The sequence below is a fragment of the Rhineura floridana genome, chromosome 10 (assembly GCF_030035675.1).
Source record: "Rhineura floridana isolate rRhiFlo1 chromosome 10, rRhiFlo1.hap2, whole genome shotgun sequence".
NCBI lineage: Eukaryota > Metazoa > Chordata > Lepidosauria > Squamata > Rhineuridae > Rhineura > Rhineura floridana.
Window position 1 is genome coordinate 63,184,036 of NC_084489.1, and position 14,228 is coordinate 63,198,263.

General features: G+C 42.4%; 1 protein-coding gene across 1 annotated transcript in view; it reads right to left on the reverse strand.

Moving 5' to 3' along the window:
* Positions 1 to 1,525: 1,525 nt before the first annotated feature.
* The window catches only part of PRTFDC1 (phosphoribosyl transferase domain containing 1), a 55,219-nt gene continuing 42,516 nt past the window's right edge, over positions 1,526 to 14,228 (reverse strand). The window contains exons 5-9 of the mRNA XM_061586628.1: positions 6,238 to 6,255; positions 5,354 to 5,436; positions 4,362 to 4,408; positions 3,303 to 3,379; positions 1,526 to 2,357 (exon numbers count right to left, since the gene is read on the reverse strand). Of these exons, the coding sequence (XP_061442612.1) occupies positions 2,310 to 2,357; positions 3,303 to 3,379; positions 4,362 to 4,408; positions 5,354 to 5,436; positions 6,238 to 6,255 (273 nt within the window). The 3' untranslated portion in view covers positions 1,526 to 2,309. The remainder of the gene's footprint in view (positions 2,358 to 3,302; positions 3,380 to 4,361; positions 4,409 to 5,353; positions 5,437 to 6,237; positions 6,256 to 14,228) is intronic.

Sequence of the window (14,228 nt, forward strand, 5' to 3'; positions counted from 1 at the left end):
GGGCACCTCCTTGAAACTTTGGACTAAAACCCAGAGCAGATTCACAGCCCCACTGACATCAGAGCCACAAGTCTCCACTGCTTTTAAAATTTGTTACTAGAAGTTGAGAGCTCTGTGTCACTGTGCCCATCTTTTCCTTAGCTTTATGCTTCCGCCACCCCACCCTCATTCCTCTTGCCAGTTGTCTCCAATCCTTCCAGAAAACCAAGTAGATTCGGCTGTTTAGGCCAGAAAAAGGTCCTGGCAGGCCAGAAAGTGGTTACTGCTCCTGATGTGCTTCATAGTTAGAGATCCTGCTTTGAATCTCAACATCTCTTACACACGCTCTCTCTCAGAAACAGGGACCATGTCTCCTGCTTTGTATTGTGTGATATGCTTGCTTAATACTGTACTGAGTCAGAGGTTAACAAATAGTCACATTTAATAGGAGTAGCCTATAAACTGGACCTCCACTCTAAGGCACTGGGCACAGGGATCTGAGGACAGGAAGAAGTCAGAAGGAAAACAAAGATAGTCAGCTGGGAGTAGTGGTTAGAGTTTGGACAAGGACTGGGGACCCCAGGCTTCAAAGCCCTGTTCAGTCAGGAAGCTCACTAGTTGGGTGACCTAGCGAGAGATGGTAGAGCGTAGAGGACAGAGCGTTAGATCAAAGAGATGTAAGTCTCATTCCTTGCTCAGCTGTGATGCTCAGTGGACGATCTAGGGTCAGTTTTTATTGTCCAGTCTTACCTACCTCACGGGGTCACCATGAGGATAATGAGAAGGGGGCAGAACGATGTATACCAAGCTGCTAGCTTCGCAGGTAGCACCAGGTTTTGGGATGTCAAGTGATGAGGACCTGATTGATGTGCACCCCCTGTGGGAACCAGATCCCTGATAACATAGTTAATGTCTATTTTATGTTACTTAAATGTGGTTCTCACAACAAGTTTCAAGAATGCAGTTATGCAGCAAAGCAGAACCTCACTGAGAAGAAAATCCCGGATGGAGAAAGTGAGCCAAGCAGCCTTTTATAGGCAGTCTACTTGCCCAGGGCGAGGGCACAGAACTGCCCTCCTTGTTGCAATGGCATCTTCTGTTGTGTGTGTTGTTGTGGTGAACAGACTAATTCATTCGCCAAGAGGACAACCTGCAGTTTTGCATGTCACTGAAAGCCACCCGAGAGCCAGTATGGTGGGGTTAGAGTATTGGACTAGGACCTGGAAGCCCAGGGTTCAAATCCCCACTCAGCTATTGATCTCACAGGGAGACCCTAAGCCACTCATTCCCTCTCAGCCTAACCTACTCCATGGGGTTGTTGTGAGGATAATGGATGTACATCCCATGTACATCAGGGATGGGGAACATGTTTCAGCCTGGGGGCCACATTGCCTTTTAGGAAATCTTCCAAGGGCCAGTGATAGGTGGGGCCAGAGGCAAAATTGGATGAAGGAACAAATGTACATTTTATCTTTGTAAAGGAGACTAGTTTCTACACACATCCCTCTCTATCCTCCATCCAGTCAGGAAAGAGGCATGATCAGTGTTCGAGGACACATATATCATTTTTATTCTTTCTTTATTAAATTTATATTCCGCCTTTTCTCCTAGGAGGAGCCCAACCAGGCAAAAGCAATTGGGTGTGAAGGAAGGCCAGCGAGGGATGTGGCCTATGAAGAGGGGGCGTGGCCTGTGTAGAGGCCTGAGTGCAGATAGAGAGGCCTGGAAGGTCACATTTGGCTCCCAGGCCTGAGGTTCCTTACCCCTGATGTATGCTGAACTTCTTCAAGGAAAGGAAAGGTAGGGTTAAAATTTAGAAGGTCTCAAAAGAAGGTACAGAAACGTTATTTGAAAGAGTTGGAAACAAGATGCACCACTGGGATGCATCATGTCCTATCACAATCTCACAAAGCCATGAATAATCGCAGAATGATTTTCTGAACAGTGCAATTGTACTCACTATTTGTTCACAAAGAGGATTGTTAACTGGGACGAAGTAAGGGTGAAAGAAACAGACAAATGTCAGCTCACCTACTACCTTATAATAACTCATTATAGTTATAACTAATTATAACAAATTAACTAAATTATTATGTTATAATACCTAATTATAAAACAGGCCATGGGTTCTTGGTCTTTGTGTTGTCCTGGTTATCACTAGGAAAGCACAAGGAGATTAGGAGGGCTAAGTATGAAGAAGCCTTTCTTTCTTCCAAAGAGGAGACCACATTTTAGTCCAGCCTGAATGAGATGAATGTCAGTTGAATTGTTCTTCAGGATATGCTTCAAGGGAACCATCAAATTTCCAGTTCAGGCTAGCCAGTTATTTGTTAGACTCTGTATTTGGCTTTGCCATGGTTATTGATAACACATATGTGCTGAAAGAATAAAAAGTGTAATATCACAAGTCACAAAGTTGAATAACAGCATTTACGGAGCCACAGTCTGCACTATGTTCACAACAGTGTGCTCGCTTAGTGAAACAAACAAACTAATCACATTTCCCCCACTGACAGAAAGTATATGAGTGCAAGTATGAGTGCTGAGAAAATCTTGCAAGAGAAGTGCCACCTTCAGGAAAGGCAAGAGGAGTAGGAATCACCAATGCATTAGTTAAAAGTAAACTGGTGGAGTGTGCTTGATTTGGAGGGCAGAGTACTCAAAAATGCAAGCAATAGGCTTGGCCAAGTCATCATCCCTCACTGTCAGTTTTCTAAAAAAATCGGCATAACAAAGCCGTGCATTTCAGGGTTTTGTGTGTGTATATATGTATTTGTGTGGATGTGTTCTCATGTAATGATAAATCATGTTATAAGCATTATGAGGATGACCCACAGGGAGCCATGGATTTGCAGGTTCACCCCTTCTTCTCTGGTGTGGCCACAAGGAGGAGTCCAGAAGCTTACAGTTCCATTTTAGATGAACTAGAGCAGTTAGTCTTAATTAGCTAGCATAAACAAACCAGCATGATGCTAGCTCGTTTTCACTTACCATAGTAAAGATTAACCAGAGTTTAGTATTAGGATGGCATGCTAAACTGTGGTTAATGTAAAGTGGAAGCTTCCATTCTTCTCACAGCTGTGTAGAGAGGAGTGGGAAACTTGCTTATGACACTGAACTGTGGTTTAGCATTATGTGTGAACTAGGCCACTGTGTGTGAAGGCAAACAAGATAAGGTTAAAAAAACACCACACACAGTGAAAGTACTGTACAAAATACTACTACTGCAATCAGAAGGAGGAAACCAATCCTAGACTGGCTGGGTTTGATATCACAGCGTATAAAAGAGTTTCTTCAGGGCCCAAAGGGTGGAAGACACTTACATTTAGATCTCTGAAGTACTCATTGTAGTCTAAGGCATAGCCCACCACAAATAAATTTGGGATTTCAAATCCATAATCTGGAAAAGAAAGAAAAAAGTTTGTATTGTTAAAAATGGAAACACTGGCGCTTCCATTTTGTAATAGTTCACTGACCTGGAAAAAATATACAATAGCCAAATCCCAGGGATTGCTACTTTGGAGCTCTTAGATGGGAACACTTCATTACAGCTGAAGTAAAGTGGTTGATCATTTAAATTAGAGCTGTCTAGATGGACCAGTTAGGCCATAAAACATACCACAATTCTATCTAAAAGGAATCCTTTTAGCTTTCTGAAATATAGAGAGGAAAGGAAATATAGACCTTGTTTACTGCAACTCTTATCCAAACAGAGACTTGTCCTCAGTGAACTCTAATGACTTTTCCAACAGCTCCTAGAAACTATCCTGTAAGGTACCACATTGCACCACATGTCTGATTGTCTGCAGCTAAGATGTAGTTGGACAATGTAAGCCTTTGAAGCCATAGTGTGCTGTGGTATGGCCAACCGCCAGCAGGCAAAATGCTAAGGGCATTTTTTGTGGGTGATGCAAGGAATATCTTTTATAGTCCATCCACAGGACAGCTTTTAAACTGATTTGAAGCTGTTTTTATTGCCACAGTTTAACCCCCCAAAATCTTGTAAACAGTAGCTTTGTGAAGGTTTCTTTGTTAAGACTTTCCTAGCCCATATATAGAGTTGCAATGTCAAGGTTGAGATCCTCGACAGTGGCACAATTTGGAAATTGGTTTGAGCTATGCAGTATGGACATTTGTTAAGTGGTCTCAGACATGTCACTTATACACATCTGTAATGAAACATGGACAGCAAAGGGGGAACTGCTTTTCAGTTGCCTGTTCTGATCAAAGTGGCACTTCCATTGTTTAAATACTACTCCTAGCATCACTTTTTAAGAACACCTGATGATCGGGTGCATGACATCTTGCCTATTTAATGACAATGGAACATTTTAGCTACTTCACAATCAGGAAGTGAAGAAAATCTACATGAGAGCACTTACAGTCAGGTCTGTACCCATCAGGCTGAGATGTTCTTTTCACCAACAAACTATCATTAAAAAAAAAGAACAAAATGTTTTTAATGGTTAAAAAAGAAAGCCGGATTTGTTCACATAACTCCTCAACATTTTTGCTTGTTTAAATGCATTCTTTCTCCCCCACACCCTTCTTCTCCCATTTCCTTAAAGCCTGTACAAATTGCAACCCACTGAGCTTAGGGTAGCCAACATGGTGCCCCTCCAGGTGTTGCTGAACACCAGCTCCCATCAACCCCAGCCAGCATGGCCAATGGTCAAGTACAATGGGAACTGTAGCCTAGCAACATCTGGAGGGCATCACATTGCTGGAGGGCATTCACACTAAGCTGAACCATGGCCCAGGAGCCATATATTGTGGCTTCCCAGATGTTTTGTACCAGGTCAGATATTTGTCCATCGAGCCCAGCATTGTCTACTCTACTCTTTTGAGCCATGGTCCTTGCTCAAGAACCTACCCCCTTCCTTGTTTTTACACTCCCAGACAGGTAGCAAAAACAGGAGATACACTGAGCCCTGTTCAGCTTGGCAAACAGAGGCATTTGCTGAGGCCTTTCCCCTGGCCTACTTTATTGATAAGTCTGCTCCCCTGCCCTTTTCAGTAGAAGGGTAAAGGGGTCAGCTTCTCCTCCATCTGCCATCTGAGACGTCTGAAAAGTAATCAGGGGCAAACCCAGAAGGATTTCCTTTCTCCTTTCCCACCTCTATTCTTAGCAAGCGAGCAGTTGCCTCTACGGTCCTCCCATACAGAAAGTCAAAGACAAACTTTTTGGATAGTAGTCTCTACGGCAGAGGTAGCCAATGCAGTGCCCTCCACATGTTGTTGGGCTACCATTCTCGTTGTTCCTGATCATTGGTCATGCTGACTGGAATTGCAGTCCAAAAGATCGGGAAGGCATCAGGTTGGTGAAGGCTGCTCTATCTGCTGAGTTGTGGTCACTCCCAAAGACCACACTTACCTCGCCACCTTGACCATTTTGGGCTTGCATTTTTCGATACTGTTGAGGAGAGCTCTCATCGTCCTTCCAGTTCCAATGATATCCTTTGCAAAGCATGAAAAGTTTTTTGTTTTGTTTTTTTAAAGGCCATGGGGAGGTATAGAGTATTTGTTTGTTTATAAAGATATTTATATTTTGTCCACTCATACGAAATATCAAGGCGGTGTCCAACAATATATGCAAGTACAACAAAACACCATTAAAACAATATAGAATAACCATTAATAATGTAGAAAGTTTAAAAATATTCAAGAAAGTTTAAACAGCTGCATAGGCCTTCTGGCTGAAGCCGGCTGGGGCTCTGTAACACTGGTGTGGGGGTGGGGGAACTAACAGTGCTCCTCCAAATGATGTTAGTGATCGAGCTGGGATGCAAGGGCTCAGGTGGTCCTTTAGGTATCTAAGTTCTTCAAGGCTTTATATATTAACACAAGAGCCTTGAGGCTGGCCCAGTTAGCAAAGAGCTGGAAAGCTATACAACATCAACATCATTTCATTATTTTAATTTCTGGGGGAAATAGCCTCTTCTAATCCTTTTTCATTGTCAGTGGAAAAAGAGAAGAGAAGAGAAGAAAGAGTCAGAGCTACCAGAGGTCAAAGGATAGGTGATGTTCTTTGAAGACACCAACAACACTTCCCTCACTTGAAATTGATGCAAGTAGAGGAGGTGGTAGAAGCATCAAGGTTTACTTGCCCAAGGTTAAATGGCTTTTAGAATGCACGGGGGAAGTTTCTGTTGACTCTACCGGATTATTTGTATATCTGCACTTTAGTACATTACGTAGTTCAAGACATATATGTGGACTGGCTTTGGGATTTTAGCACGTGCAAATATATGAACTTACCTCCACAATTAATACATTCTGAAAGAAAGGGGGGGAGAGAAAAGAAATTTAGTTAGAGAACATTGTGAATTGACAGCAAATCATTAGCATTCTCTGGGTCTTCCCAGTGGGCTACAGGTTGGGAACAGAAAGGGAGATCTAGTTAGGTACAGCTGCAAGGAATGTCCTGGCTGAGGCAGCCAGCAGTGGCAGCTGATGGATCCATGGCAATGGGGGAGGGCTGAAGCACCTTGGACAGCTCCTTAGAAGTTCAGACTAAAACCTGGAGCAGATTCCACTGCTCCACTGACATGCAGCCACCAGCCACCACTGGCAGCCAGCCAAGTACTGGGAGCAAGGTGAGTCCTTGTTCCAGGCAGACACCAAGAGGACTTTTTCCTGCTTCTGCCCTGCATCTGCAGCTCTGGCCCAGTTCTTACAATGGGAGGCTAAGAAGAGCCTGCTGGATTAGGCCAGTGGCCCATCTAGTCCAGCGTCCTGTTCTTACGGTTGCCCATGGGAAATGCGCAAGCAGGACCTGAGCGCAAGAGCACTTTCCCCTCCTGCAGTATTCAGCAACTGGTATTTGGAAGCATACTGCATCTGACTATGGAGGCAGAGCAGAGCCATCATGGCCAGTAGCCACTGATAGCCTTTTCCTCCATGAATTTGTCTAATCCTCTTTTAAATCCATCCAAGCTGGTGGCCATCATTGCCTCCTGTGGGAGCGAATTCCACAGTTTAACTAAGTGCTGTGTGAAGTACTTTCTTTTCTCTGTCCTGAATCTTCCAACATTCAGTTTCACTAGATGTCCATGAGTTCTAGTGTTATGAGAGAGGGAGAAAAATCTTTCTCTATCCACTTTCTCCCTGCCATGCATAATTTTATACATTTATATCATGTCACTTCTTCCTGGCCTTTTATCTAAACTAAATAGCCCCAAATGCTGCAACCTTTCCTCATAGGGGAGTCTCTCCATCACCTTGAGCATTTGGGTTGCCCTTTTTTCCAGCCCTCCAGTATTATTTTTGAGGTGAGGTGACCAGAACTGTACACAGTATTTCAAATGCGGGCACATCATATATTAAACGGCATTATGAAACCACCAGTTTTATTGTCATTTCCTAATGAACCCTGGCATGGAATTTGCCTTTTTACTACTGCTACACACTGCATTGACATCTTCATCGAACCCAGGTGTTGTTCCTGGTCAGTCACTGCCAGTTCAGACCCCATAAGTGCGTATGTGAAATTAAGATTTTTTTTTTGCTCCAGTATGCATAACTTTACCCTTGTTTACATTGAATTGCATTTGCCATTTTACTGCCCATTCACTCAGATTGAAGAGGTCCTTTTGGAGCTCTCTGCAATCCTTTTTTTGTTTTAACAACCCTGATCAATTTAGTATCATCAGCAAGCTTGGTCACCTCACTGCTCACCCCTAACTCTAGATAATTTATGAACAAGTTAAAAACACAGGTTCCAATACCAATCCTTGAGGGACTCCACTTTCTACATCCCTCGATGAGGAGAACTATCCATTTGTTCCTACTCTCTGCTTCCTGCTTCTATAAGTAATTCCTGATCCACAAGAGGACCTCTCCTTTTTCCATGACTGCTAAGATTACTGAGGAGTCTTTGGTGAGGTCCCTTGTTGAAGGCTTTTTGCAAGTCCAAATACATTATGTCAACTGGATCACTTCTATCTATATATCTGTTGACGCTCTCAAAGAACTTGAATAGGTTAGTGAGACAGGACATACCCTTGCAGAAGCCATGCTGGTTCTGCTCGCTCTTCCATATGCTTGGTTATTTTATCTTACTTTCTAACAAATTTCCTGGAACAGACATTTAGCTAACCAGCCTGTAATTTCTGGGATCCCCCCCATCCCTTTTTAAAAATCGGTGTTACATTGGCCGCTTTCCAGTCCTCAGGTATAGAGGTGGATCTGAGACACAAGTTACATATTTTATGTTAGAAGATCAATCTCACATTTGTGTTATTTGAGAACTCTCAGGTAGATGCCATCAGGACCCAGCGATTTGTCAGTTTTTATTTTGTCAATTAAGCCTAGAATTTCATCTCTCGTCACCACTATTTGCCACAATTTCTCAGACTCACTTCCTCCAAGTTAGTTCAGACACAGGGATCTGCCCTATATCCTCCACCGTGAAGACAGATGCAAATAATTCATGTAGCTTCTGTGCAATCTCCTTATCCTGCTTTACCACAACTTTGACTTCCTCGTCATCCAAGGATCCAACTGCCTCACTAGATAGTCTCTTGCTTTGAATGTACTTTTTAAAAAATTGTTGTTGTTTTTTGTTTTTAGCAATGTACTCCTCAAATTCCATTTTAGCATTTCTTACTGTCTTCCTGCATTTCTTTTGCCAGTTTGTGTTCCTTTTTATTCTCCTCATTCAGGCAAGACTTCCATTTTTTGATGAAAGCCTTCTTGCCTCTAATAGCTTCTTTGACTCTGCTTGTTAACCATGCTGGCATTCTCTTGGCCCTGGTGGTACCTTTCCTAAAATGTGGTATACAATCCAGTTAAGCTTCTAATATTGTATTTTTAAACAACTCCTAAGCACTGTGGAGTGATTTGACCCTCTCCACTTTGCCTTTTAATTTCCTTTTTACAAATCCCCTCATTTTGGGGAAGTTTCCTTCTTGGGGCGTGGTATCACCACCCACAATGATTCTGTGTGAAAGTCTGCCTCTTTGGGGGCATCTAGCTTGCTGGATTCATTGTCCTCTTTTACGTATAGAGTGACACCACCTCCAATACGTCCTTCCCTGTCTTTCCAATATCGTTTATATCCAGGGATAACCATGTCCCACTGTTTTTCACCATTCCACCATGTTTCCATTATGCTCACTATATCAATGCTGTCCTCTCAGAGAAAGCACTCCAGTTTTCCTATCTTGGCTCAGAGGCATCTAACATTAGTGTATAAACACTTGTATACAGTGTCTCTCTTCAAGTGTCCCTGGACTAAGGCACATGTCACCATGGCCAGATCAGACATCTGTAGGAATGGGCACTGTCAGCACCCCAGCCTTAGCAGAGTAAAAGGACCCTTGGCCACTGCCAAACCCTGGGCATTGTGGTCTGGAAGTGGATCCAGAAGTACCCCCAAAAGGGTGGATGAATCTGTCAAGTTCAGTTTCTTGTATTTTCAATCTCAAATTCTCTACATTTCTACATTAGTTTGCTTTTTTTAAAAAAATCCCCAATAAAATGTGTTTGCATTTTGGTGTGCACTTCAGCTAATACACACATTTTTGTATGCTATTTTGTCTTATGTGGACATTTTTGCAGTAGCTGGTATAGCACAGTGGGGAGGACAGCCTGGTTGGGAATCCAGAGTCCGTGACTTCAAATCCCCGCTTGTGTCTCCTGGATGTAAAAGGCCAGCTAAAGATCACCCCCACAGTGAATGGCTCAAGAGTTATGTGCCCTGCCACCTGTGCAGCCGTGGGCAAGCTGCATAGTCCCAAGGAGCCCAGTGGCCCCCCAGCTGGCAGTTGCGGACAAGGAAGGGGCTGGCTTGTGCAGCTGTGGCAAGCTAAGCAGGCCCTAGCCAGCTGGGGAGGACTAGCCTCAGAGGGAGGCAATGGTAAACCCCCTCTGAGTACCGCTTACCATGAAATTCCTATTCATAGGGTAGCCATAAGTCGGGATCGACTTGAAGGCAGTCCATTTCCATTTACACATTTCTGCAGCACTTTCCCCTAATATAATGCATTTTTGTACGTAATTTCCACCAATATAAGCATTTTTGCACGTGCTTTTATGTTATATGTACTATTTTGGTTGAAGAGCTGCATCACAAACTTTGCAGTACTGTAGTGTGAATTTTGAAGGATAACTCCATTTTGGTTTGCATATGGTTTCAGAAAGTATTAAAATTAGGTAGGATTGCAATAAAAAGTGGACTGAACAAATTTCGCCCCCATCCATACCCTCAACCTTATCCAAACCAGGATGAACTCCAAGTCCCTAATCTGCCTTCCTACTGACTAGAAGCATCTCTGTCTTGTTTGGATTAAGTTTCAATTTGTTCATCTTCATCCAGTCCATTATCAACACCAGGCATTCATTCAGAACATCCAACAGCTTCCTTGGACTATGATGGAAACGACAGAGTCACTTGCATGTTGACAACACTGTACTCTAAAGTAGTGGTTTCCAAACATTTTTCCCCATGGAGCACTTGAAAATTGCTGAAGGTCTTGATCAACCACTTACAATGATCTTTCTGCTTGTTGTAGCAGCTGGGTACTGCATGCTTTTCAATTGTATTTTTATTGCTTCTTCTACTTCTTATATTGTATTACAATTTGTGTTCCATAGAATTTAAACTATAATACAATAAATACAATATAAGAAGAAAAAAAGCATTAAAAATACAATTAAAAAATCAATACAAATATTAAATGTGGGCATGCCATGGACCACCTGAACGAAGCTCATAGATCACTAGTGGTCCACAGACCACAGTTTGGGAACCTCTACTCTAAAGCAATGGACAACCTCCCCAGCAGTTTCATGTAAATATTAAAGTATTAAAAATATTAAAATATTAAAAGGAACAGATTAGAACTCTTATGGGATACCAAGGGCAAGGTTTCCTCTCATGAACATGGAGGGGAGAAGAGTGAAACCTACAAACTATCTGAACTGGGCCTGTATTTTCTTCCAGAGCTTTCTTTCTTTAATGGGTATCTGCCTGATGCCAATGAACCTGGTTCCTGTCTCCATTCTATGTTCCTGGATTTCCTGTACTGGATTCTAGACCCAACACTTGAGACCAGATTTTGTAATGATTAATAATTAACACCAAGACGATAATCTCTGTGTTAATCATTATATGCTATGAATTGTGCCAACAAATGAATCTCACAATTCTGGTTTTGAATTTACTTAGAGGGGTGTTACTCTGATACTGCTTTGTGGACAGAGCTGACTTGCACCAGATTTGTATCAATACACGGACGTGGTTGCTACTTTTTTTCTTCCCAAAGTATTGTGTGCTATCGATATTTGCATGATAGGCAGAAATCCAACAGTTGAGTCCCTTTTTTATCATGGCATCTCTGCCCTTGGAAAAGATGCACCACTGCATTTCTGTCTTCCATACAACTGTTAAAGGCACAGGATTTTGCAGCGCAAAAAGTGTAACTTTTATACAATATCTGATAAGAAGCCTATGATGTCAAGGTTGGGGACTTGTAAAACAAGAATATATTCCTCTCTATAAAGTCGTTGAAGGAACAGTGATGCTGCACATGGCGGAACTGACTTATTCACTATACAAGATCAAGAAAATTGGGCTGGAGTCATTGGGGTGAGCAGTTCAGCCACATAACTGTCATGGAGGACATACTTTTAATGAACTTAAAGTTGTATACTTTAATAAAGTAACCAGAGAGGTACATGGCATAATGGAAAATATATTAGTTTGGATCCAGGCCAAGTTAGCTGCACTTTGGTCCCACCGAATGTGAAAGGTTCAGTGGGACCTAAGTGTGACTAACTCATTCTGGATTGATCCCATAACATGTACAACCATGGGCCCCCAAAGTCAAATTTATACACATAAATGAATCTGTTATGTGACAGAGCAGTATGTTTTGGAGAATGAAGGTTATGAAGGTTATCAATGTAACATTTAAGCTGCATACTTACACCAAAGCATTCATTGTGTTTAATTTTTATTTTATTTTATTTTTTATTAATTAATTAATTGATTGATTGATTGATTGATTGGTTGGTTGGTTGGTTGGTTGGTTGATTGATTGATTGATTGATTGATTGATTTATATCCCACCTTTCCTCCCAGCAGGAGCCTAGGGCAGCAAACTTTAAAACATCACAAAAACAGACTTTAAAATACATTAAAACAAAAATATTTTTTCAAAAGCTTTGAAGAGTTCTTAAAAAAAAAGGTTTAAGAACATATTAAAAAGCAATTCCAACACAGAAGCAGACTGGGATAAGGTCTCAATTTAAAAGACTTGTTGAAAGAGGAATGTCTTCAATAGGCACCAAAAAGATAACAGAGATGGTGCCTGTCTAGTATTTAAGGTAGGGAGTTCCACAAGGTACGTGCCGCCACACTAAAGGTCCATTTCCTATGTTTTGCAGAATGGACCTCCTGATAAGATGGCATCTGCAGGAGGCCCTCCCCTGAAGAGCACAGTGATTGACTGGATATATAAGGGATAAGACAGTCTTTCAGGTATCCTGGTCCCAACCTGTATAGGGCTTTGTACACCAAAACTAGAACCTTGAACTTGGCCCGGTAGCAAATTGGCAGCCAGTGCAGTTCTTTCAGCAGCAGGGTGACATGTTAGCGATACCCTGCCCCAGTGAGCAGTCTTGTCACCACATTTGGCACCAGCCGCAGCTTCTGGACCAACCTCAAGGGCAGCCCCACATAGAGCGCATTACAGTAATCCAGCATGGAGGTTACCAGTGCATGGACAACAGTGGTCAGGCTATTCTGATCCAGAAACGGCTGCACCTGTCTTACCAGCTGAAGCTGGTAAAAGGCACTCCTAGTCAAGGCTGTCACCTGGGCCTCTAGCGACAAAGGTGGATCTAGGAGCACCCCCAGACTACAAACCTGCTCTTTCAGAGGGAGTACGACCCCATCCAAAGCAGGCAACTGACCAATTATCTGAACTGGGGAACCACCAACCCACAGTGCCTCTGTCTTGCTAGGATTCAGACTCAGTTTATTGGCCCTCATCCAGCCCACCACCAAGTCCAGGCAGCGGTCCAGGGCTTGCATGGCCTCTCCCGATTCAGATGTTACAGAGAAAGAGAACTGGGTATCATCAGCGTCCTGCTGACACCTTGCCCCAAATCTCCTGATGACCACCCTAAGGGCTTCATATAGATGTTAAAGAGTATCAGGGACAAGATGCACCCCAAAGTACAACTGCCAGGGGGCCGAAAGACAATCACCCAATGCTAGTCTTTGAAAATGACCCTGGAGATAGTATAGGAACCACTGTAAAACAGTGCCTCCAATACCCATCTCATCAAGTCGGCCCAGAAGGATACCATGGTCAATGGTATCAAAAGCCACTGAGGGATCAAGTAAGAGTAACAGGTTGCACTCCCCCTGTCCTTCTCCCAGTAAAGGTCATATATTAAAAACATATCATCAATAACGTTTCATGAACCAATATTGTATCAGTTAACACCAGCAAAACAGTCAGAACATGAACATAGATGAAAGAAAAAGGATTTATTGAAGTCTGGCGGTTAACTGTATAACTAACTTATCCTTACTGAATACAAACAAGAATGTTTTTGCCAATTAGATTTCACTTACAATGATGTGAAGCGTTCTTGCAGTTTCTTGGCTTGTCTTCTATATTTTATTTTAGCTGATCATGTTCAAAAAGTGTATTTTGGTAAAAATATAATAATCTAGAGCCATTCAGATAATTCATTATTCATTTTTACAAAATATCTGTGCAAGATTTTGTGTTGGGAAGTTTTTTTTTTTTTAATTACAGAATTAAGACACCAGGTGCAAGTCACGCCACCTCCTCATTCACAGCTCATCTTAGCACTGCAGTTCCAGTAAAAAACTAAAATGAGTCAGGATATGAATCAACAGAGTAGGATGATACAGTCAAATACAAAAAGACTCCATACCAGATGTGGCTAGTTATACAAGTCAGAAGATTTCACTAGACCACATTTTTTATAAATTGCTTTCACAAAAAGTTTACGTTTAGATGGGAGGGGAGGATTCTTAACAGAAGGTAAAGTTTAGCCTTGGAACAAAGGGTGACTCCATACCACCTGTAGGTCCTACAGCAGAGATGTTGTTGGACCACAACTCCCATCATCCCTGACCATTGGCTATGCTGGCTGGGGGTGATGGGAGTTGCAGTCCACTAACATCTGGAAGGTCACAGGTTCCCCACCCTTGTCCTACACTCTCAGCTAGTAATGGCAACAGTGTTGGCCCTATCATTAGGTCG